The sequence below is a fragment of the Phytophthora ramorum genome, assembly GCF_020800215.1.
Source record: "Phytophthora ramorum isolate Pr-102 chromosome Unknown Phyram_PR-102_s0013, whole genome shotgun sequence".
NCBI classification, from domain to species: Eukaryota; Oomycota; class Peronosporomycetes; order Peronosporales; family Peronosporaceae; genus Phytophthora; species Phytophthora ramorum.
Genome location: NW_027150659.1, coordinates 922522 through 945388, shown reverse-complemented (window position 1 = coordinate 945388; position 22867 = coordinate 922522). Strand labels below are relative to the sequence as shown.

The 22867-nt window shown below is 54.4% G+C and overlaps 7 protein-coding genes across 7 annotated transcripts; 4 read left to right on the top strand and 3 right to left on the bottom strand.

Moving 5' to 3' along the window:
• Positions 1–276: 276 nt before the first annotated feature.
• KRP23_11943 (U-box domain-containing protein 4) lies at positions 277–2538 on the bottom strand (the record flags this gene model as incomplete). Its single annotated transcript, XM_067882525.1, has 1 exon — positions 277–2538. One exon carries the CDS (start codon positions 2536–2538, stop codon positions 277–279), a length of 2262 nt encoding a protein of 753 aa, XP_067740114.1.
• A 2720-nt stretch (positions 2539–5258) lies between these two features.
• Positions 5259–8331, top strand: KRP23_11942 (Tubby protein-like protein; the record flags this gene model as incomplete). The annotated part of the gene is made up of 7 exons (XM_067882524.1): positions 5259–5317; positions 5378–5441; positions 5517–7115; positions 7194–7441; positions 7521–7722; positions 7785–7910; positions 7972–8331. 7 exons carry the CDS (start codon positions 5259–5261, stop codon positions 8329–8331), a joined length of 2658 nt encoding a protein of 885 aa, XP_067740113.1.
• Positions 8332–8552: 221 nt separating this feature from the next.
• Positions 8553–12706, top strand: KRP23_11941 (Intraflagellar transport protein 122-like protein; the record flags this gene model as incomplete). The annotated part of the gene is made up of 5 exons (XM_067882523.1): positions 8553–9256; positions 9322–9399; positions 9476–10123; positions 10197–12090; positions 12155–12706. 5 exons carry the CDS (start codon positions 8553–8555, stop codon positions 12704–12706), a joined length of 3876 nt encoding a protein of 1291 aa, XP_067740112.1.
• An 849-nt stretch (positions 12707–13555) lies between these two features.
• Positions 13556–15193, top strand: KRP23_11940 (Multidrug and toxin extrusion protein 2; the record flags this gene model as incomplete). The annotated part of the gene is made up of 1 exon (XM_067882522.1): positions 13556–15193. One exon carries the CDS (start codon positions 13556–13558, stop codon positions 15191–15193), a length of 1638 nt encoding a protein of 545 aa, XP_067740111.1.
• Positions 15194–16727: 1534 nt separating this feature from the next.
• On the bottom strand, positions 16728–18350 carry KRP23_11939 (Multidrug and toxin extrusion protein 2; the record flags this gene model as incomplete). Its single annotated transcript, XM_067882521.1, has 1 exon — positions 16728–18350. One exon carries the CDS (start codon positions 18348–18350, stop codon positions 16728–16730), a length of 1623 nt encoding a protein of 540 aa, XP_067740110.1.
• A 247-nt stretch (positions 18351–18597) lies between these two features.
• On the top strand, positions 18598–19388 carry KRP23_11938 (uncharacterized protein; the record flags this gene model as incomplete). The annotated part of the gene is made up of 2 exons (XM_067882519.1): positions 18598–18779; positions 18842–19388. The coding sequence occupies 2 exons, from the start codon at positions 18598–18600 to the stop codon at positions 19386–19388; spliced, it is 729 nt and encodes a 242-aa protein (XP_067740109.1).
• Positions 19389–22233: 2845 nt separating this feature from the next.
• KRP23_11937 (uncharacterized protein) lies at positions 22234–22506 on the bottom strand (the record flags this gene model as incomplete). Its single annotated transcript, XM_067882518.1, has 1 exon — positions 22234–22506. The coding sequence occupies one exon, from the start codon at positions 22504–22506 to the stop codon at positions 22234–22236; it is 273 nt and encodes a 90-aa protein (XP_067740108.1).
• Positions 22507–22867: the final 361 nt, after the last annotated feature.

Here is a 22867-nt window from a genome sequence, read left to right as displayed (position 1 = left end):
TGGATAATATGCCGCTGGAGGTTGTAGATTATCGTGATGATATCCAGCGACACGATGTCTCTAAAAGGACTGGAATCATGCCAGTTGCGCTGCGATGTTTGTTTTATCCAACTTCGAGCTACGAAGCAGCAAATCTACATCGCAGCCGAATAGCTTAGCTCGGCTCAAGAAGCTCAAGTCAGGATCGAAGATCCGAAGAGAAGCATGGACATAGTTGCTAGCGAATGTGTATTTGAATTCAAGTACATGTTTCTCATATGAATGATACAATTCCTATTACCAAGCCTCGGCAACGCTACGAAGAAGAATGCCTAGCTTCGGTTCAATATGCATGTTGTGACGAAGATATTCCAGCGCAATGAGCCCGGACTGCTTCTGAGTTTCAGTACCCGTCTTCACCAGCAGTTTCAGCAGTGGAATGGCACCTTCGCGCACAATTACCTCGCGGTTTTCGTCGCTGCTACTTGCAAGCTTTCTGAGAGCGACTGCCGCATTCGCCTTCTGAGCGTTGTTTCCAGTGCGCAGGAATCCCATCAATGGACCGACCACAGCCTCGGAATCGAATGCTGTGCTGTTTTCGCCGTTCACGCAGGCGAGATTTCCAAGCGCTCGTACGGCTTGGGCTTTCTGCTCGTCAGTTCCAGATAGTACGAGGCTCACAAGCGACGAGATGGCTCCTACCCTCACAATTTCAGCGCGATTGGCGTCGTTGTTCTGGGCAATACATGCCAGCGCATATGCCGCCCACTGCTTCTGGTCAGTATTTCCCGTTTGGAGGAGCTCGACCAAGGGTTCAACAGCTCCTTCGCGCCCGATTTCGTCGCGATTGTCTTCATTGCTCGCAGCAAGATTGCCAAGAGTATAGGCTGCCTCCTGCTTCTGCGGGTCTGAGCCGGTTCTCACCAGCTCCACGAGCGGCAAAATGGCATCGTCAAGATCCATCGCCTCCGAAATCGCGTCGTTCTCGCATGCGAGGTTCCCCATTGCGTACGCTGCCCACTGCTTTTGAGCTTCCGTACCCGACTGCAGCAGAGCCACTAGAGGTGTGATGGCACCTTCCAGAGTAATTGTGACCCGGTTGGCGTCGTTATAAGCGAGGTTGCCGAGTGTGTAGGCAGCCCACTGCTTCTGTGCGTCTGTCCCGACTCGGACCAGCGAAACCAGAGGCGAGATGGCTCCTTCTTGGGCAATGGCAATGCGATTCGCCTCGTTGCTCAAGGACAAGCACCCCAAGGCATACACTGCCCACTGGTTTTGTGCATCCGTCACAGCTTTGACGAAAGCCACCATCGGAGGGATGGCTCCTTCACGCGCAACTGTCGCGCGGTGCTCGTCGCTATTGGCAGCAAGATTTCCCAGCGCGTAGGCCGCCTCCTGCTTTTGCATGTCGGTTCCGGACCGCAAGAGCTGGACAAGAGGCTGAATGGCTCCTTCGCGGGCGATCACCTCGCAGTTTTCGTCGCTGTTGCTGGCAAGAGTTCCCAACGCCTCAGCAGACCACAACTTCTGATTCGCAGTGCCGTTCATCACCAGTGCGATGAGTGGTGACAAGACACTAGCGTTCCGAAGTGTGTCTCCGTCTCCGAGAGTTGCCAGACAGGAGCTGAGAATTGCAGCGTCCTCTTTATCCTGGTCGTTGCCGTGTTGGAGGTCATGGAAAAGGGATTGAGCTTCCGTTTGAGTCGCGCGGCGAATACAGCCTCGCAGTGCTTCGAATTGTGACTCGCTCATCTTGGAGTAGATGAACGTGAACCAGCTCAAGCAGTGAAGCGCATACACTTGCGTGAAGAAGCTGTCTCCCTCTTGGATCATGCGCTTGAAGAGTGCGATGCCGTCGCCTTTGTACACTTGCACCCGACTGTTACTAGTCACGCACTTGCGGATGAGCGACAACAACGTCGTCTCCTTCTGGGCAGCTTGATTCGAAGCCAGCGTGTCGATCAACAGCGGGACGGAGAAGTTGTCCAAGGCAGGCGATACCGGTGCAGGACTTCGCATGAGCACTGGTCTCTGAGCAACGAGCTCCTTCTCAGCCTCGTCGCTCTTTCGCTTCTCCACGAGCCCCAGCAGTGCCGCCTGCACTTGTTCGTGACTGAGTTTCACGTCTGCGTGGATGTCTTCGAGCTTGGACAAGAACTTTGCAGCGTTCTTGGCTGCCGATGCATTGCTGCTGATCACCGTCACGGACGTCGCAAGCCCCAGCATGCGGAAGAGCTGGTCGATCTCGGTGACAATCTGCTGGCGCTCCTCCTCCATCTCGCCGCGCTTGAAAAACCGGAGGAAGCGATTCGTGTCGTTGTACTTTTGCAGGTAACTCGAAAAGTGGTTGACGGCCAATGCGAATTTCTTGACGGTGGCATTGCGACGGAGTGTTGCGTTGTCTTGGAGAGCCCCGTTGCGGTCCAGCAGTTGCAGCTCGACGTGGATCTCCGTCAATTGCAGGTACGTTTGCTTGTTCACGCGGCGTTGGTGGCGAATGGCTTCGCGCAGCTCGAAGATTTTGATGAGCCCTTGGATCACACTGACGCCGGTGCACATGGCGCGTTGATATGCTTGCTCCGAGGCAAATTGCAGAATGAACAGGCTTGAGAGCCCAGCAAAAAGGCACGTGAGACTTTGACCATCTCACCGAGACCGACTTCGGTGGTCGACCTCACCAAAACTTGAAGGTGGGACAGCTGCTGCAAGCAAAAGTACTGCTACTGCTTCTGTCAAACCAGCTGGATTTGGTTGCTGTCGCCTTCAGGGAACTCACCGCCGCAAACGAGTCGGGATTTGACGCAACTGTCATCATGGGGCGACACGCTAGTCGTCACTTTTGCATTGACAATTGAGTCTCGGTGAGGTTGCGTCGCCTAGCAACTTCCAGGTTGTCCACAAGTCGGACCATATGTCGCTGGTCTTAGGCGCCTGAGTAGTGTCGAAATCAACCACATCGTACATTCCACAGCATTGCTTAATTAACCCGTGAAAGTCGACGGTGAATTCATAGTGGCAGGCTCTGTAGCAAGCAACTACCGTCTGAGTGGTCGTTTGTCGGCAAGATCTTGATTTGATCAGTGACACAAGTCGTACCCCCTCATTTTTGAGTTGGAGGCACATGCGCCGGGCTTGTGAACCAGGGGTGGGTGCTAAGGCAAATCGCGATCAGCGCAGTGGAAATTGCACTGCACGAAGAGCGCTGTCATCTCATCATAGCCGACGCACGTTGAGCAACGTTGCAGTCGTCGGAGAATGCGCTCGTCGTGAATCTATATCTGCATTAAATCCCTTTACTCGCTAGACTGCACTCGGCCGATGCAGATGCTAGCGCTGAGTCGGCTATATATGTTGTGAATAGCGGATCCTCGCTTCATCCATTATTGAGCTTTGCGGCACGAAGTGCTCCGATCCACCTCGGTATTTCTCACTGAGAATCGGACTGAAGCGGCGCTAATCAACTTGGATTTCGATGGCGATGGGGTTCGCGTGCGCTTGCCGCGCACGCACCCCTTCGCGGCTCATGGATACATTTACTTCAACTGGCGGTTTAGTGTACAGGACGAGGAACAATTGATGAGTTGGATTTGCCGATGACTGCGCATGATTTCGCTTGTGCAGCCTGGCTGATAGGCCCGCGAGACTACGGTTGTACATGTACCCGCGTTTCGCATAGAATATATCGGGTAGAGTGTCGGACCAAGCTACCCTTAGACGAATGAGGCTGTCGAGCTGTTCCACACGCAGATAGCGCCGTATTTTGCATTCCTGTGCAGATTCCTGTACAAGTAGCTCCTGTGCAAGTAGCTGCAACCAGCAGCTGAGTACTGGTCTGTCTAGACGCAACACAAAGTGCGTGAAAATTATCCGCTCACGTGACTCGCAGCGGCATTATCGCACACGCACCCCGTCTGAAGTGGCCCACAAGATCCCATTCTGACCACCCGGCTGCCATTCGTGTAGGAATGTTCTCATACAAAATTCGAGGTGGCTCCGCTTGTGATGATAAGTCTGAGATTGGCATGGCTGGCACGCGCGATATAACACGAGTCGATTCTAGGAGAGCAGGAAAGTTGTCCACAGGCTAGACCACTGTCTTGCGTCACGCATAGTGCTGCTTGTGGTGGACGCGAACGTATTGGATTTTGTGTTGAACATGTATTCACGTCAGTCCGACCGATCAACACATCTTGGTCAGCACCATTCGCAGACCACGCTTTGCCAAAAACAGGAGCAGGTGCATACGGGTCTAGACAAAATACCCTTTCATCAGCCAATCAGATCGCGTTTTCGCGACCTTTCGTGCGCAACTGAAAAGTGCGTTTTCAGGGAACACGACACTGCAGGCACGCTGCGATTTGTGGCCAAACGTCACGGGGAAGCTGCAAATTGTCGGGGTGGAAGTGTTCACGATCAAGATTTCGGTGTGGTTGCGTCGCCTGAACGATATTCGTTGAATGGCGCCATTCCACTTGAGTTGCATCTACGATTCGGTCAAAGTGTCGGGGAACAGCTTTTGTGGTATTGTGCACAATTGTCAAAGGGTGCGAGTTGAAGAGTCGATACTACGGCTACAACTGCGCGTCTATATGTACGGACGAAAGGTGTGTGTTGAGATCTTATGGGGACGGATACTCTGGCCTGCTCATGCGTGACTCGAGGGACTTCCTGCCAAGCTGACCACGACGAGATATCCCCATCACCCAGAACGTTCTCGTGAACAGTTTTTTATTGTGCGGGAAGAATCACTGGAGGGGGAGCGCTGAATGGCATGAGCTCTTGTGCATGTGCAGCAGCTTGGAAGGGCAGCTGGTGCTTATGGCTACATTTTGGGTGGCGCACGTTGTGCTGCAGCTTCGGGCAGCACGCTTTGTGTGCTGTTCCTAGAGATGGAGAATGGATCTTGCAGAGAAAAGGAAGGCAGGTGCTCATTAGATCCAGGCGCTTGTACTGTATTCACACCTTGCCTGAGTTCAAAGCCTGGTGTTGAGTCATGTAGCCACCTCGGAGATTTTTCGCTGTTACCGGTACTTTGAAAGCCACCGATGATTAGCAAAGCCGCTGGGACAAAGAGCTTGCTACCAAAAGCTACGTGGATTCAAGTTCAAAAAGGTGACTCGATGCAAATCGACCGAGCGTTGGGAACAAGCTCGCGCTCGACACGAAATCACTCGAAATAGGGAGACCTCAAGCAGTTTTGGAGTTGTGTGGTCCGTTACGACGAGTAGTTTGAGGGGCGCCTCTTGCTCCCGTTGGTTTACCGACAGCAAGGCAATAGCATGGCCGACGAGAAGGGATCGGCGGACGAGACCAAGGATGCTGGCCGCGAGACCTCGACGTACGTGTGGTGGTAAACTATATTGTGTTGCATGTTACTAATCGTTTTCGTACACAACAGGCCCCGTGTCATGAAAGCTCCACCCAAAATGGCCCCGCCACCAGATGCCAACGCTGATGCTAAGGTGCACGAATAACAATCAAAACTTCTTCCCCATGCAAGTAGGGGCTCTAACGTAGTTATTCGTTCATGCCAACAGAATGCAGCAGGTGCAGACCCTACGAAAAAGAAGAAGACGTTGCCACCACCGTCGAACCCTCCACCAAAGGCAGGAGCCTCAGCAGCAGCGGCATTTCGGTCGAAATCTTCGTTGCCGCCTCCAAACGGGCCTCCTCCAGGTGCAGGAGCTCCAAGTTCATCCGTGGCGAAGATCCGAGGAGCTGCGCGGCCACCGTCGGGCACTCCGCCACCGGGTGGAGCACAAGCCAAAGCGGGGCCTCCGAGTGGAGGACAAGCAAAACCAATGGGGCCGCCTTCAGGGGCTCCTCCAGGCTCATCTCCGGCATTAACGGCACCTCAAACGACGACTCCTTTAGCGAAACCTCATCCGGCAGGAGCTCCGCCATCTACTGCACCGCCCAAGGCAGGAGCTAAGCCTGTAGGTACCCCTCGTGCAGCTGAAGGTGAAAGTAAAGGTGACGCGAAGTCTGCACCTACGGGTCCACCACAGCCGAAGCCGGATGCTAAACGCACCCCACCAACGTCAGCTAGAGGACCTCCTCCCGAGGCAAAACTCACGCCGAGAGCTGCTCCGGTCGACATTTTGGGCGATGATTCGCCTGTGGTCGCGAATAGTTCGGGACCAGCACCTGGCAAAAGTGCTGTTCCTGGTAAGCCTCCTGTAAAACCTGCGACGCAAATGCAGCGTCCTCCTGGTACAGCTCCGGCAAAGGCACCTCCTACGAATACCCCGCCGGTTGTCAAGCCGCCTTTGGTGATGAAAAGCACTATGGAAGTGCTAAACGACACGAACTCTGTACTGTCGGCGCGTAGCCGAGGCCCCGAAGAGGAAGCGGAGTTGACTCGCCGAACGAGCATGCCGTCTGTCAAGGAGAGTGCCAACCCTGGCGTTTTCACAACGAAGATGGGTATGGCAGCTCAGTTCAGCGGGCCGTCAAGACTCAACGTCCCAGAGGAAGAGGTTATCATCATCAAGAAGCGCGAGGCCAAAAGTACCGAGGCCGAGTCGAAGCCGGCTGGCAGTGGGAACTCGAAGTCTGCCCGCCCGATTGCAAACATCGACGACTCGTTTGAGGACGTCGAGGAGATCCCGTTCCTGGAAGACAACAAGCCTGATGCGAAGACAAAGGACAAGCAAGAAGAAAAGGCTGCTGAGCATGAAGATGATCCGGAAATCGTCATCGAAACCAAGCACGGCCCTCCGAAGCCGAGTGCCAGTCGTTCAACCACTGCCGAGGGCGGCACTAAAAGTGAACACAAAGGGAACAGCGTTGACGAAGAGAAAGGGGACGGTGAGAGCGTGATACGGAGAAATGCTACCCATGAGGATATTTACGACGAGCTACAAAAGATGAGGCGCGGGTCTCGATCGCCTCGGGATGACGAGCACATAGGCAGTGATCACGAACATGAACGTGAACGCGATGATTCGCGCTCGTCTTCCTTCAATGACAAGAAGGACAAAGTGAGCACGAACAGCGACGACAGTACAAAAGAACAAAGCAACCGAGAAAGCAGGGAAAGCAGAGACAGAGATCGAGACAGGGAAAAGTCACGGGAGAAGCGAAAGGAGAGACGACGCAGCAAGCAGGACGAGCCCAAGAAGCTCCAAGCTCAGGTATGTTCAATTGTGTCAAAGATGATCATGTTAGAGCCCCACACATTGCTCACGCTACTGTGTTTACTGTGGTCGTAGTTTTTCAATCCCAAGAGTGTGCCATACATCCCAGACCACTTGCTGGAGTTTGTGAAGCGGCCACTCGAATGTGGGCGTGGCCAGATCGTCAAGTGCTTCATCGAGAGAAACGACAGCGGTCCGAACAAACTTGCTCCCATCTACACATTGCTCCTAGAAGTCAACAGCTCCAGTGGCCGCCCCATCATGTACGCCAGGAAGAAGGCCACGAGCCGCATTACGTCGCACTACGTTATCTCCATGAACCGGTCAGTAGTGTGTTGGCTTTCTGCGTTTGGTCGGAATGAGGCACTAACATCTCTCGTTGGGTTGGGGGTTACGCTCCAGAGACGACTTGTTCCTGTCGCGAATGATGCGAAGCCACCAGTACATTGGCAAGCTGCGTTCGTCCACCAGCATGATGGAGTACAGTTTGTACGACCAAGGAGACAACCCCGAGGACTTGGACTCGGACTGCGAGGTCGACGACGAGATCAGACAAAGCATCCGTGCGGAGCTCGCAGTGGTTCGATATCACTACTCAAAGAAGGTGAGTGCTCAGCAATACCGCTGCGTCTTGTGATAGTGAGCTCTTACCAATATGCTGTACAGCCATATCCGCGGAAGATGGAGGTGGTGATCCCGTCCATCCTAGAGAACGGAGCAGGGTACTTAGAGTGGCGTCCGCTTTCTCGCGACCAGATGATGGAAGAGCACGTCCGCAACATCGCAGCAGCAGTACGTCGTGGACAGGCTTTCGTTGGTTCGACCGAGATCTAACTGAACTTTGTATGAGCAGGGAGGGCAGAACGTCATGGACGCATCCAACTTCGTCTTCTTACACAAGCGCGAGACCAAGTACGACCCTCTCTCCTCTTGCATCGTGGACTTCCGCAGTCGCGCGACTTGTGTGTCCGTCAAGAACTTCCAGCTCGTGCACTCCGAGCCGACCAACGAGCAAATGCGCGAGCAGTATCGCAAAAACTACCCCGACTTCTTGTACGAGGACCAAGGCACCGTGTCGCTGCCTCAAGAGCACGTGCTGCTGCAGTTGGGCAAGGTGGGCAAGGACTGCTTCAACATGGACTTCCAGTACCCGCTGTCCATGCTGCAAGCGTTCGCTATCAGTCTCAGTCGTTTTGACACCAAGCAGCGATAAACTAACGCCAGGAAGCAGGTCGCTAGGTTAAACGGAATCAACACTGCGATTTCCAACTCGAACTGCGTTGATTCTTACATGTGCAGCCATTTGGGCGACGGATCAACGCTCAACGGCTTTTCAAGATCCCGATCCACCACGCGCGACTTTTCATCGCGCGCTCTCCTGAGCACTTGTGCACTGCTGTAAAGGGTCTCGGGGGTTGACTGCGACGATTAGTCATGCGGAGTGTGCTGGCGTGGAGCGACAAAGTGCCTGAGCGCAACGGCGAGAAGTTTGTGGTGCAGGATTTGGCTTTTCGGCCGGATGGGTCGCAGGTGGTGGCAGCAGTTGGTACGCGAGTGTTAGTGTACGACGCAGCGGACGGAACACTGCTGCACTCGTTGAAAGGCCACAAGGGAACGGTCTACTCTGTGGACTACGCACACGACGGCAAACGCTTTGCGTCGGGTGGCGCTGACAACATTGTCATCATTTGGACGGACAAGGCCGAAGGGATCCTCAAGTACACGCACAACGACAGTATCCAGAAGTTGGCGTACAACCCCCAGTCCCAATGTCTTGCAAGCTGCACGGCGTCAGACTTCGGTCTCTGGGCTCCGGAGCAGAAGTCTGTGGCCAAACACAAAGTGGTGGCGAAGATCCTTTCCGCTTGCTGGAGCAAAGACGGTCAACTGTTGGCGCTAGGTCTTCTCAATGGCAACGTGACTCTGCGTGACAAACAGGGGGCGGAGAAGAGGCTGATCGAGCGCTCGAATGCTCCCGTGTGGGCTCTTGCGTGGAGTCCAGCACAGGAAGACGACTCGACCGATATCCTCGCTGTCGGGTGCTGGGACCGGACACTGGCGTTTTACACTCCGAGCGGCGTCATGCAGGGCAAGGCGCGCAAACTCGCGTTTAACCCCACCAGCCTCACATACTTCAGGTTGAGATAGCGTTTCTTTGCCTGACAGTGTGGCGTAGCTCTAATCCGTTCTCTGCTTTGTGCAGTAAGGGCAAGTATCTACTCGTTGGGGGTACCAACCGCAAGGCTGGACTCTACACGAAGGACGGCATTTTCCTCATCGCGTATGGTTCGAGCGGTATCTTTTGCGCAGCGTGTAGTCGTGTCCTAATACTATGCGCTTCTGCTTGGCTTGCGCAGAATTTGTGAGCTGGAGAGCTGGGTATGGGCGATCAAGGCTCGGCCTAAGACGAACTTTGTGGGCGTAGGAAGCGAGGACGGCACGCTGGCCATTTACTGCCTCGTGTTTGGCACGGTGCACGGCATTTACCAGGAGCGGTATGCCTACCGCGAACATCTCACGGATGTGATTGTGCAGCACCTAATGACGGAGCAAAAGGTGCGGATCAAGACGCGCGACTGCGTCAAGAAGCTTAGCGTCTATCGCGACCGCCTTGCTGTTCAGCTGTCCGACCGCATTATCATCTACGAACTTGCTGGCAGTAGCAATGGCACCTCGGCGAATGCGAGCTACGACATGCACTACCGAGTGAAAGAGCGCATCACGAGGGATCTACCCTGCAGCTTGCTGGTTGTCACCAGTCTGCACTTCATCCTTTGCCAGAAGCAAAAGCTGCAGCAGTACGATTTCACGGGACGAAAAGAGCGCGAGTGGGTAATGGAGTCGCTCATCCGCTACATCAAAGTGACGGGAGGTGCTCCAGGCCGTGAAGGGCTTCTTGTGGGTCTCAAGGATGGCTCAGTATGGCAGATTTTCATCAACAACCCCTTTCCGATCCCCCTTATCCAACAGAGCAGCCCAATATCCTGTCTCGACATCAGTGCAAAGTAAGTTGAGGCCTCTTGTCTTTGATCCTGTCTTGTGGATAAGCTAAGCGTGCTGTTTTCTATGTCGTGGCAGCCGCGAGAAGCTCGCTGTAGTAGACGATTCCCACAAATGCCTGGTGTATGATCTGGCGACGAAGCAGCTTCTGTTTGAAGAAGGCGCTACGAACAGTGTAGCGTGGAATACCGAGTGCGAGGACATGCTGTGCTTCGGCGGCAATGGACAGCTCAAGATCCGTGCAGGTCAGTTTCCAGGTCACACACAGCGGATGCAGGGGTTTGTGGTGGGGTTCTCGGGCTCGAAGGTTTTCTCGCTGAGTGCACTGAGTGTGCAAACGATCGACGTGCCGCAATCCGCGCCTCTGTATCGCTATCTGGAGCAGAACGACTTCGCGCAAGCCTATGGGGTGTCGTGCTTGGGCGTCACCGCCGCAGACTGGCGCTTGCTGGCGTGGGAGGCTCTCAAGAGCATGCGCTTCTCAGTTGCACGGAAGGCCTTCATCCGCGTGCGCGACGTACGGTACATTGAGCTGGTGAACGCTCTTGAACAGACTTGGCGACAACAACTGCCTCAAGGAGCAGGAGAAGGCGGCAGCAATCAGGAAGGAGAAGAAGTCGGCGGCGATGCTGCGAAAAAGGTGAAAGCCCTGCTTCAAGCTGAGATCATGGCGCACCAAGGCAAGTTCCCGCTGGCCGCGAAGCTGTTCGCGGACTGCGGGGAGCCAACTCGTGCCATCAAAATGTTCGCCGACCTGCGGATGTGGGATGAGGCCAAACGCTTTGCCAAAGCGCGACAAGCTGGAGACGTGCAGCAGCTTGTGTTGGCTCAGGCTCGCTGGGCCGAAGACGTTCAGGACTGGCGCGCAGCTGCAGAGATGTACGCTGCAAGTGGCAATTTCGTTCGAGCAGGAGAGATTTTAGGCGAGCATGGCTGGCTGGACGAGCTATTGGCGCTCACACGGAAGCCTGAAGCTGCAGCCAACCCCCGGTTGTTGACAATAGCCGCCAATTTCTTCTTGAAGGGCGGCCAGTTTGCCAACGCGCGGGATATGTACTTGAACCTCGGAGACCTCGACGCGTTGCTGCAGATGCACATTCGATTGCAAGAATGGGAAGAGGCTGTCCGTTTGGCAGACAAACACCGAGACAACGTTCGAAGGCCTGACGAAGTATTCGTGCCGTATGCGCAGTGGCTGGTCACGCAAGACCGCTTCGACGATGCCTTGGAGGCCTACACTCGTGCGCAACGCCCTGACCAGTGCTGCAAGCTGCTCTGCCAACTGATTGACAACGCCGTGAGTGAGCGACGATTCCGTGCGGCTGCCTACTACCACTGGAGACTGTGCGAACAGCAAACGAAGACGATTGCGGACCCGAAGCAGCAAGCTGGAGACCCCATGGACCTGGACGAAGAGCAGCGTGCTCGGCTCACAGAGGCGATGGAGAATGAGCTGCTGTCCGAGTTGTACTATGCATACGCCATGATCTACGCGTTTACCGACGAGCCGTTCACCACGTTGCTACCCGAGTCGCTGTTTCATGCAGCAAGGTTCCTCCTCAACAAGCTCGCTGCTCGAGGCAGCAACGGCAGAATGGGAGGAGGCAGCGGAGCCACGGTGGTGGTGGCCCCTCCACCTCCTGGCATCTCCCTCAGCAACATCTACTTCACGCTCGGACATCACGCTCTGCAGTTGGAGAGCTACAAACTGGCCAGGCAAGCGTACGACAAGCTGCTGCAGATGAAATTGCGCCTGGACTGGCAGTCTGTTGTTGAATGCACCGCCATGACGCTACAGGCGCGACCGTACGCCGACCGCGAGGAATTGCTGCCTGTGGACTACCGCTCGTCGACCGTGAATCCTCTGCTGAACCCGAACAACACCGGAGACGTCTGCATCAACTCGGGCCACCCGTTCGTGCGCTCCTTCGTGTCGTTCGAGAACCTCCCGCTGGTGGAGTTCCAACCCGAGGTACGACTGCAGTCTAACTATCTTGTAACTACGACGTACTGACACATTTTCTGTTGCCTTTCAGCCCGGAATCTCGGACGAAGAAGCGGAGCAATTGATCCTAACCCACCCGGACGAGTCAGCAGGCAGCAAGCGCTCAGGCGACGGCTGGCGAGAGACCGACTACGGCAACGGGTCCCAGAGCATGAAGCTCGACGACGACGAACCGGAGCCTGTCGAGGACTCTGCGAAAGACGGCTCGGACTTGTTCGAGCAGGCACTCAACAAGCAGGCGACGTACGGCCCGAGCGTCGGCCACCGCTCGGGAGCTGCCCAGTACCGCGTGCTGCAACTGGACGCCCGGACGCTGCGTGCGCTTCGGCCCAGCGAGGTGTTCGTCGTGAAATACCCGACGAGCGCACTGCGTCCCAAGTACTACAAGAACATGATCCCCGAGATCAAAATCTACCTGTCGCCACACTGCCGTCGGTTCTTCCACGAGGAAGACTTTGAGTTCGAGTATCTCAAGGCCGGCCATTGTCCGTGCTGCCAGGTAGCAGAGCTCGCAGCATTGAACCCGTCCGCACAAGAAGACGAGAGCGACACGCTACTAAACGGATCCAAGCCCAAGAAGTGACTGATACCAGTGTAAAGCGTCGAGAATTGAATGAAACACCAGTCGACTGTCGAGGTCCAAAGTGCCATTGCAACGGTTCTGTCCACAGAGACAGACGTCGATTAAAGCGCTGAGACGGTCTCGTCCCCGTGGTCCCTCGCCGATGACCACTCAAACTTGTGCTTGGCAAAAGGGATATTTTGCATAGAACGACCCCTTTTCAGGAGCGGACAACAATTGTAAGAAGTGCGCACCCCCCTGGCTGGGCGGTCCTGCCAATTCCCAGCCCACCAATACAGCATTGCCTTTCTTGCCTTTGCACTTGCAGCACGTATCCGATGTCCGATGCTGCTGCGTTATCCTAACCTGGAGTGGTACGGACAAGTTCGTCGACGAATTTGCTTTGATTGTCGACACCTCCCCTTATCAGTCACTGTGGGTGTTGCAACTTGTACTTCACACTAGGCATCTGCACTGCAGCACGGACGGCGCCAGCAGTGTGGAGCCCTCGCCTGCCTTTCAAATTGGTCATGCACATACGGCGCAAAATACTTTGTCCGGAGCTTATCGCTTCCTTTTTTCATCCAAGTCGACAACCCGGTCGTCATGTGGACCGACGTTGGACCTTTCAGCGGACCTCCACAACTTAAACTCGGCGCGCATCCCCCTCCCAAGTGCAAACCATACTCGAGCCTCCCTGTCATACCGCCGCCGACCTCGTCTACGTCCGGCCGCGTCAGATTGATGTGCGTGGCCCAGACTTCGAATGGCCATTGAAGCGTGATGTGTGTACTCAGTTCCGCCTCGGGTCTCTGCTGCTCATTCGGCAATTTGCGTCCAAGTGTCCAAGGAAAGCCCCAGTCGCTCACAATGGGGGAGAAGTCGCCGCTGCTGTACGGAGCCAAAGCGCGCGAGCCGGACGTGCACGTGGCCGAGGAGTTCTGGAGCCTCACGTGGATGGCGCTGCAGGTCTCGCTCTCGACGTTCGCGCGCATTGCGCTCATCTCGGTGGACAGCGCGTTCCTGGGGCATCTGGGCACGTCGTCGCTGGCCGCGGCGTCGCTGGCGTCTACGTGGACGAATGTACCGCTCGCCGGCGTCTGGTCGGGCGCCACGGCGCTCGTGACGCTCTGCGGCCAGGCGTGGGGCGCCAAGAACGGCGACTTGGCCGGCGTCTGGCTGCAGATCGGACTCGTCGTGGTCTCGCTGCTGTCTGTGCCCGTCATGCTCTGGTACTGGTGCATTGGCTACGTGCTGGAGCTGTCGACGGACGACGCCGAGGTCGTGCAGCTGGGCGTGCGGTTTGCACGCATCCTGTCGCTCAGTATCTGGCCGTCGCTCGTGTACGCGTGCGTGCGTCTCTACTTCCAGTCCATGGGCATCATGTCGCCCGTGACAGTCGTGGGGACACTCTCCATTGGCGTCGCGTGCGCTGCCAACTACGTTCTCATCTTCGGAGCCTTTGGCTGGGGAGGCATCGGCTTTGACGGGTCCCCCATGGCCACGGTCATTGCTGCATGGTTCCAGCCTATCTCGCTCATCTCGTACTGCATCTGGTACAAGAAGATGCACTTGCAGGCGTGGGCCGGCTGGGATTTCGGCGCCTTCACGCCCGACAGACTCAAGATCTTCATGAACATTGCTGGGCCTGTGGCAGCCAACAGTATGGTGTCCAACCTGGCCAACTCGGCGCTGACGCTGGTGGCCGCCAAGCTCGGATCGGACGTCATTGCTGCCAATGCAGTCATCTCGGGACTGTGGTCGTTGCTCTGGGCGCTCTTCTGGGGCTACGGGTCGGCCACGCAGATTCGAGTGGCCAACTACCTCGGCGCTGGACGTCCCAAGGCTGCACGTGTGCTGGGATTCCTGGGCTTCTTGTGCACGGTGGGCACCGTCGTGGTGCTGGCCATTGCCACGTTCATGCTGCGCGAGACGCTCTTCCGCCTGTACACGAACGACGACGCGCTGCTACAGCTGTGCATGCTGGTCCAGCCGATCTTCATCACGGGCTACATGATCGAGTCTGTCGAGATTCTTGTGTCGTCGGTACTAGCTGGCATGGGCGAGGTCTCGGTGACCGCCTGGGTGAGCTCGCTGAGCGTGTGGTGCATTGAACTTCCGATCGCCTACTTCGGCGGCGTCACGCTGGGCTACGGCTTCTCGGCGCTGTGGTACGGCGTGTGCACGATGGAGGTGCTCAAGCTCTCCATCTTCACGTATGTGCTGTCGCGCACGAACTGGGCGAAGATGGCGGACCGCGCTGTCAAGAACATGGAGATTTCCAGTGATAGCGACACCGGCGTGGAGCGGGAATCCTTGCAGTTCGCGATGACGGAGGGAGGCAACACGCCTGGCAGCCTCGCGCCCGTGGTGCGTTCCCCGGCAGCGCAACAACTCATGACCCCGTCTGGCCGCAGACGCCAATGGGACCAGATCGAGGACGGCACTCGTCTGCGCTCGCCCTTCTTCGGAGGTACGCCTCGACCCGACACGTTCTCTCAGGTTTAGATAGCACTTGAGACGACGGTATATATTCGCTGACCTTGATCAAGGTACACCTCAGTAATGGCACTTGCATTTTCGTCTACATGGGTCGCACATGCACGATGGACACGACAGCTCCGACAGTAGTAGTATTTACTTTACGCGAACCCACCAATGCCAGCAGCACATTTCGATATGGTAAGGAAACTTAACGAAAGTGCTACTAGTATTATACATGTAAAAAAACTGGTACAAGCCCTGAGGTGATGCTAGTTCGTCGAAATGAGCCTGAAAAAAGAAGTCTATGGATACTATTCTTGATTGACTACGACAGACAGAAATTGAGGACATCAGTTGACATAGGAGGACACAGAGTGAGAGACGCCGAATTCCTTTCACGATTGTCCACGCTCTCCTTTCTCCTCTGAATCTGCCAGCGTCAAGGGAAGATAGTGTTGCTCAACTGTGTCCTCATCGGAAAAGGGAGCGTGATCAGTATCGATATTGACAAGAGTCGGACGGTGGCGCTCCTGAAGAAAGCAATCAGGGGGGAAATCCTGACAAAGTCACGGTTGATGCAGACGAACTGCAGCTTTTCCTGTCCAAGAAGGACGACGCGTGGTTGGATGTGGCAGGCGCGGCAGCTGTGGATCAACATGGTCACCCAGAAGACTTCGAGCAGATGGATGATCCGCTGCTGCGGCTCAAAGATTTTAACTGTTTTGGAGAGAACTTTACACCGGAAAAGGGCCAAGTCCACGTATTAGTGGCGGTTTCTGAAAGCCCAGTGAGTGAGGCCACGGCAGCGACAACGCTACCCACAACAGAGCAATCAACGATTATCGTGGAAGTGGTTGCCTAGAATAGGAAGAGGACGGAAGTTGTCGGTGTCAGCGATGCGTTGCGTGCAATTGCCGCGTTTGGACAGCAACTGAATCGTGATACTGACCTGGCCGTGGGGGATTGGTTGGGTACTTCCCAAAGACAGTCTTCAGTACAGAATTTGGCAATGACTTGTACATCCGACAGGAATATTGGGACCTCCATGCGATGATCGAGGAGCAATTGACGTCCGATGGATCGATACTCAGAATTCTTGTGGTTGGCAGTCCTGGGATTGGGAAGTCCGTATTTGGAGTGTTCTTGCTACTTGTGTTTATGACGGAGAGAAAGGATATTGCCTACCACCCTCTTGGCCATTCAGTGGCCTATTATTTCAGTTGGAACAGCAAAAATGGGCGGCTACGATATATCTGAGGCGCGGCTTGCTGGAAAGAAATACGAGGGTTTATTCGACGGTCGTGAAACTGGTGAGGCATTGTACTATAGTTGTACTATAGCAACTTTTTCCATGCGTTTTTGTTCACTAGCCCAAGCTCTAAGAACTACAACCAGTTTTGAAAGAATAACAAATTATGTGTACATGCATCTCAGAATTTGATACTACCGTAGTACTTTGAAGTACATATATTTGTGCTCAGGAACGCTGGCTGCACGCATTGGACACACGACAGCATTGTGCTTTCACTTCAGTGGTCATTCATTTCGTTGTTCTTATCTACGCGGCAGGCGACTCAGAGGCGGTGCGGTGAGGGTGGACACCACCATCGACGTGGTCCCATTGGTGCACAAGTCCTGAAGGGGTTATGAGGGTCGTGGTCACTGGAGACGGCAAACCGGTGTTGGCCCCGAGCGCAGTGGTGCCGCCCTCCGCGACTGCAATGTCCACTTCTTCCTTCTCGTCCTCGACTTCCATGTTCTTAACGGCGTCGCGCGCCATCGCAGCAAAATCAATCCGACGCAGCACCACTGCGTACACCGTCAGCTTGAGCAACTCCATGAGACAGATGGAGTACCAAAGCGCCGCAAAGCCGCCGTTCAGCACAATAGCGAGCACGTAGGCGGCAGGCAGCTCGACGAGCCACGTGGCAAGCGTGCTGGTCCACGCCGTGATATGCACCTGGCCCATAGCCGACAGGATCGAGGCAAACACCATCTCCATCGCTTCGACCATGAACGCGACGATGAAAATCGGCAGCACGGCCACACACACGCTCAGCAAGTCCGAATCGTTCGTGTACAACCGGAACACATCCGCGCGGAACACGAGGGTGATCAACGCCAGCAGCGTCACCGTGATAACAGTACAACCGAATCCGAGCATGCTCAGCGTCTTGGCAGCCTTCGGTCGGTTGGCGCCCAGCAGGTTGGACACGCGGATCTGCGTGCCCGAGCCGAAGCCCCAGAAGAGCGCCCACAGCAAACGCCAGAAGCCCGACACGATGGCGTTCGCAGCGATGATATCCGCACCAAGCCACGCAGCGATGAGCGAGAGCGCCGACGACGCCACGTTGGACACGAGGCTGTTGACTGCCGCAGGAGCCGAGTTGTTGTAGAAGACTGTCATTCGCTCGCGCGTGAACTCGCTAAAGTCCCAGCCACCCCAGGCTTGGAGGTGCATTTTCCTGTACACCACGCAGTACCATATGAGCGCCGCCGGCTGGAACCACGACGCCGCCACCGTCGCGAGCGCCGATCCGTCAAAGCCCATCCCCGTCCAGCCTAGCGCTCCGTAGATGAAAAAGTAGTTAGCTGCCACCGACACCGCCATCGACAGCGTCCCGACCACTGTGGTGGGCATCATGACGCCCATCGCCTGGAAGTACAGTCTCAAACACACATAGACCAAGTTGGGCCAGATGGAGAACATCAAGATGCGCGAGAAGCGGACACCGAGCCGCACGACCTCGTCGTCTCCCGTGGACGCCCGCAGTCCAAACTCCACGAACCAGTAGTACAGCATGAGCGCCGGCGTGCAGAGCGTCACGAGCACGAGTCCCATCTGCAGCCAAACACCCGTCAACTTGCTATTGCCAGCGCCCCAGGCCTGGCCGCAGAGCGTCACAATCGCCGACATGCTGGACCAGACTGTGAGCAGCGGCACCGTGGTCCAGACGGACGCCAGCGACGCCGCAGCCAGCTCCGTCGTGCCCAAATGCCCCAGAAACGCGTAGTCGATCGAGTACAGCGCGATACGTGCGAACGTGGCCAGCGAGACTTGCAGCGCGATGGAGGATAGCCCCAGGAACTCCTTCCGGACGTCCACCGCCGGCTCCGAAGAGCTCCTGACAGCTGTCGGCAGCAGCAGAGACTTCTCGTGCAGCTCGTCACGTGGCGACATTCTGTACGCAATCGAGACGCTTGAGCACTGCAGGAGAAGACGGCGAATGACATGGCGGGACGTCCGGCGGGGGTCGCCGCCCAGCGGAGACTGTCGACAGACACATCCCAAGACTCATCTTGTGATGGCTCATCCGTTGATGGCTGCGACGTGTGGAGAAATGGACACATTATGTGTGAAACATGCATTAATGTGGTGCACATGATATCTGCGTACATTTGACCCATTTTTCTTATTTGAGACGATTATGCCAGCGCACCACCTCGCACAGAAGATCCTCGTGGTGTTTGTGGACGGAGAGGCGGCGGCCTCGGCGGGGTTCAACGACGTGGCGGCGCGCGGCTGCAGTGGCTTCCTTGTGCTATCGGAGCCGCTGAGCAGCGACTTGGCAGCGCTTCTGGGCGTCCAGGGAGACAACGGAATCATCGCGTGAGTGTGCCTCGATCTGATCATTATTATCGAGAAACTAAGACTCATTTCTCTGATTCTAGGTATCCGAAGATGCCCATTTCCTTTTTTAGTGGATCTGATTCCGCACTTCAACTTGCCCAAAACGCAGGAGTGCAAGTGGTGCACGACATGTCGGAATCAGACGACGTCAAGAATCAGATCATTGCGCTGCTATCGGACACTGCCAAGGTCTTGGCCTTCGTGCACTTAAGCTCTTCTCCTTCGGAGAACCACTGGGTGCACTCGCTAGTGTCGGAGCTGGCCGCGCAGCAAGAGGACGGCAGCAAAGTCTTTGTTTCCATCGTGCAGACTGCCCAGAATCAGATATCGGAGCCATCGCAGCCGCATCCTCTGCGACCCCAGCAGAGCTACGAGAAATGGGACCACGAGTACCCGAATCACGAGTCGGATGAGCCACGTCGACTGATGTTCAGCAGTCTGTACCAGGATCAAACACGGCGTGATGAGGTGCAGACCTTTGACGAGGAGGAAATTGACAAGCTCGGGGGATATGGAGCCATGGACGCTCGAGTGTTTATGAAGGAGATGGCGTTCCGACTTGGATGTGCTCCTAAGTACGGAGCGTGAGCTTGTCAAACTCACGGCATTGGCAACAACATGACCCAGTGTACCAGAGTGTATGGTCTTCATCTCCATTTTCCAAAGCGTGACGAGGGGAGAAATTACCGCCGCTTCTTCTGGAATCTTTTGTCGCAACAATACAGGCACATTGAACATCTGCCTTTTGGTTTTCATCGCGATTGCCATGACGCAAAGTGTTCACGAGAGCGACACACGCCGGATATGTGAGGCTTGTACTAGATTTTAAAATTGATGCATGGTATTGTGGCACTTTCTACTTAAACTCAGCGAAGACAACCCAGTGCATACAGCCCAACCAAGCGCGTGCGTTAAACTTGCAATGTCTGCCTCCCCAGATATTAACTTGCGCCATTTCCTGTCGATACACGCCTTGAACAGAAGCATCAGAGCTCGTTCGTACTTGAATCAGGTGCGATTATCGACGTGTGCGCTTAACATTCACGTCTAGCAATTTGAGAACCCCTGCTATCTCTCGAAACAAGCGTTTCCAACTTGTCAGCCACCTGCCGAAGCGAAAGTCGTTTTTTTTTATCTTCTTTGAAACTACTAATTGCCTCACATCCTTGTCCATTTGGTTGGATTGTCCAGGGACCTCGCCGTTCTTCAAACTATCACGAATGTAGTCGTCATCGAGGTAAACGAAAGGAGGTTCGCCAGCCACAGCCTCAACAATACACATCACAAACGAGTACACGTCGGGGGCGAACGTCGGCCGCTTCTTCTGGCATCCTGGGGCACGCCAACGAAGCTTACTAGCGATCGATCCATTTCTAGGAGTATTAAATTGCCACTCACAGAGTATCCAGTCCGAAGTCTGACAACTTAGCTACATCGTCCGCTCCCACTAGAAAGTTGTGTAGTTTCAAGTGGCTAGGAATAATATTTTTCTTGTGAATGTATCAGAGCTGGCTGCCAAAGCAGACGCCGCATGTGTGTGTTTATTGCTTCCTGATCGAGGAGCCAAGGTTCACGTTCGTAGTACCGGTACCTTCGCTTACAATATAAGGAGGCGAGCTTACATGTGAATTTCCAAGAATCTTGGCCACGTTGGGATGGCGCAGTTGATGCAGCATATCAAACCCCTTCCTCAAATGACTCTGCACGCCGTCAAATCATCAACCAAAATGTTTTCAGCACAATTTGATCAGAATCCGTCACTCTGCGGTGCACCCACTCCACCGCAAACGGATTCGCTTCAAATTCCTTCGTAAAGTGAACACTTTGGCAGCGTTATGACCGTCAATTGTGACGATTCAGTGATCGTGTCTATATGATTGACGTTATGCAGGTAAAGTCTCCATCGCTGATTTCACGTTTATCCCAAATTTCAGAGTCGCTTTCGAAGCCTGTAAATCCCGTAAAACCACGTATGTATCTGCAGCAGCAACGTTCAAAACTAAATCTTGAATGTTGCAGTCCGACTATCCCCCAACTCGTCGCAGTAGCGACGTTCAGCACTTCAAAGAATAGGGCATTTTCCTTGAGAATTCCACGAAACTCGTATCATTTGATGATGTTCCGCAACGCGAAAAAGTAGGCTTTTCTTGTGATTTTTCTTATAAAGTTCACGACAGCGGAGCCGGCGGTTGCTTAGACGGGAAATGGCCCTCATTATTCATAGTCTCCAGCTCCTGGAGAAGGTCCTACAGTCGGATTTGAAGCCGTCGACAGGCAGGTTTCGCTTCGTTCGTATCCAAAGCACCACGAACGTAGTCATGTCGGTACTGCTTGCCGTTGCATAATTAATAAGTTGCACGAAGAGTGATTCAAGTCAGGGACCGGAATGAATAACCCGCTTCTTCCGGGGTTTAGAAAATGCAGATTTTGATGCGTTCATCGCGGTCTCTTGTCGTTTCAGGAGCAGGTTACAGGATGGAGGTGCTGGAAACTATCTCGCGGTTGTGTAACGAAATGAAGGAAGCCTCCACCATCGACTGGAACTTGTTGATACAGCTGCATTCAGAGGATGAAAACCGACGACCATTTGGTGTCAGATGATGTTTTGAGCGAATTTGTGCGTTTCAAATTTGCAGCGTTACCAAGGAAAAGAGCAGCTGTACCGCGTGACCGAACATATCTCAATGACCGACACATTGTGGGAAAATTATGAAGACGTTGCTGGGCTGTTCGAGATATTTGGCATTGCTGGGCTGTTCGAGATATTAGGCATTGCTGAGATGGGTACCTGCAGCGAGGAACGGGAGAATGATGCAAATTTGAAAGAAACACCTTAACTGCTACGGTCGGGGGCAATACGCTCGTTCTTCGTGAGCTGCAAGATCAGCGACTACGAGTAGAGATGTTATTGATTATGAAGTTCGAGGTTGAGAAGCGCGGAGAGTGTCGTGATGATAACGCGTTGGGTTTGAAGAAATCCATGCTGGTTGTAGTGATTTTGGCTTCGAACGCCATTGAAGGGCGCTTACCGGCTTGGCTCGTGCCGTTACATAAAGTAGAATTTGAATCCAACCATTTGCTTACGGGTCATTCGCGTCCATGCATCGCAGTTCCTGTGGAGACCACTCAAATGTTGGAGTCAAGTTCTCAACAACAATACAGAGATCTCGGTTGTTACAGCGACAGCACGCTTGCTACTGGCTACATTTCTGGGTCTGCTTTGGCGAACAAACTGGACAAGCCCTGGGAGATCGACGACGTGAGCACTCTCTCTTGATAACCACTTATATATGAGCACCGTTTCTCATGTACTACTGTAGTATTTGAAAACGATTTAATTCAACGAGTTCCAATGTGTCTATTAGTTGGAATAAGGTGAAAAGGGTTCACCAAAGTGTTAGGGGACACTGATCCAGTCGCTAGCATAACGCAGCTACTTTTTCTTGGTGGTCTCCAAGTAATACTTGATTTTCTTGGCATTCTCGAGGACCTTGTCGGCGATTGGTAAGTTCTTGACACTATCCTTGATAATCTTCATCAATGTGACGGGGTTCTTCCCGGACAATTCTCTAGCTGCTGGCAGCTCGAGGTTGTTGTCGGACGGTTCAATACGGAGACGTTGAGTGGGCTCCGCGTTAGCAGCCTTGACGTCGAGCGTCAGGAGAGCGAGCAGAGCGAAAACCTTGAGGAGATTGGAGAGAGCCATGGTTGCTTGACTGTGGGGAGCTGGGGATGTCGCTTGCGTGTGGAAGAGAGGAGAAATGTTGGAATGAGTAGGGAGCAGCTCTGGCTGGCAGCGTACATGAGGTCCGCACGGTGCTCTAGCTCCAGCAGGCCAGTGGCCCTGGGCTGCCCATGTTTTGGCAAGGATGATGATGCTTATTCTGCCAGCACCCTCACCCAAGACATCCGGGGCAACCCTACGCCACGGATTCAACCACGCAGATCCCAAAAACAACAAACGAAATCAAGAGCCGCAGTGATTAATTCAGAAAGCGATATCGTCTGTCCGCGAGTGTTCGTCTGCAAAAAATTAAACTTGCCCAACCACCTCTTTGTACAGGAAT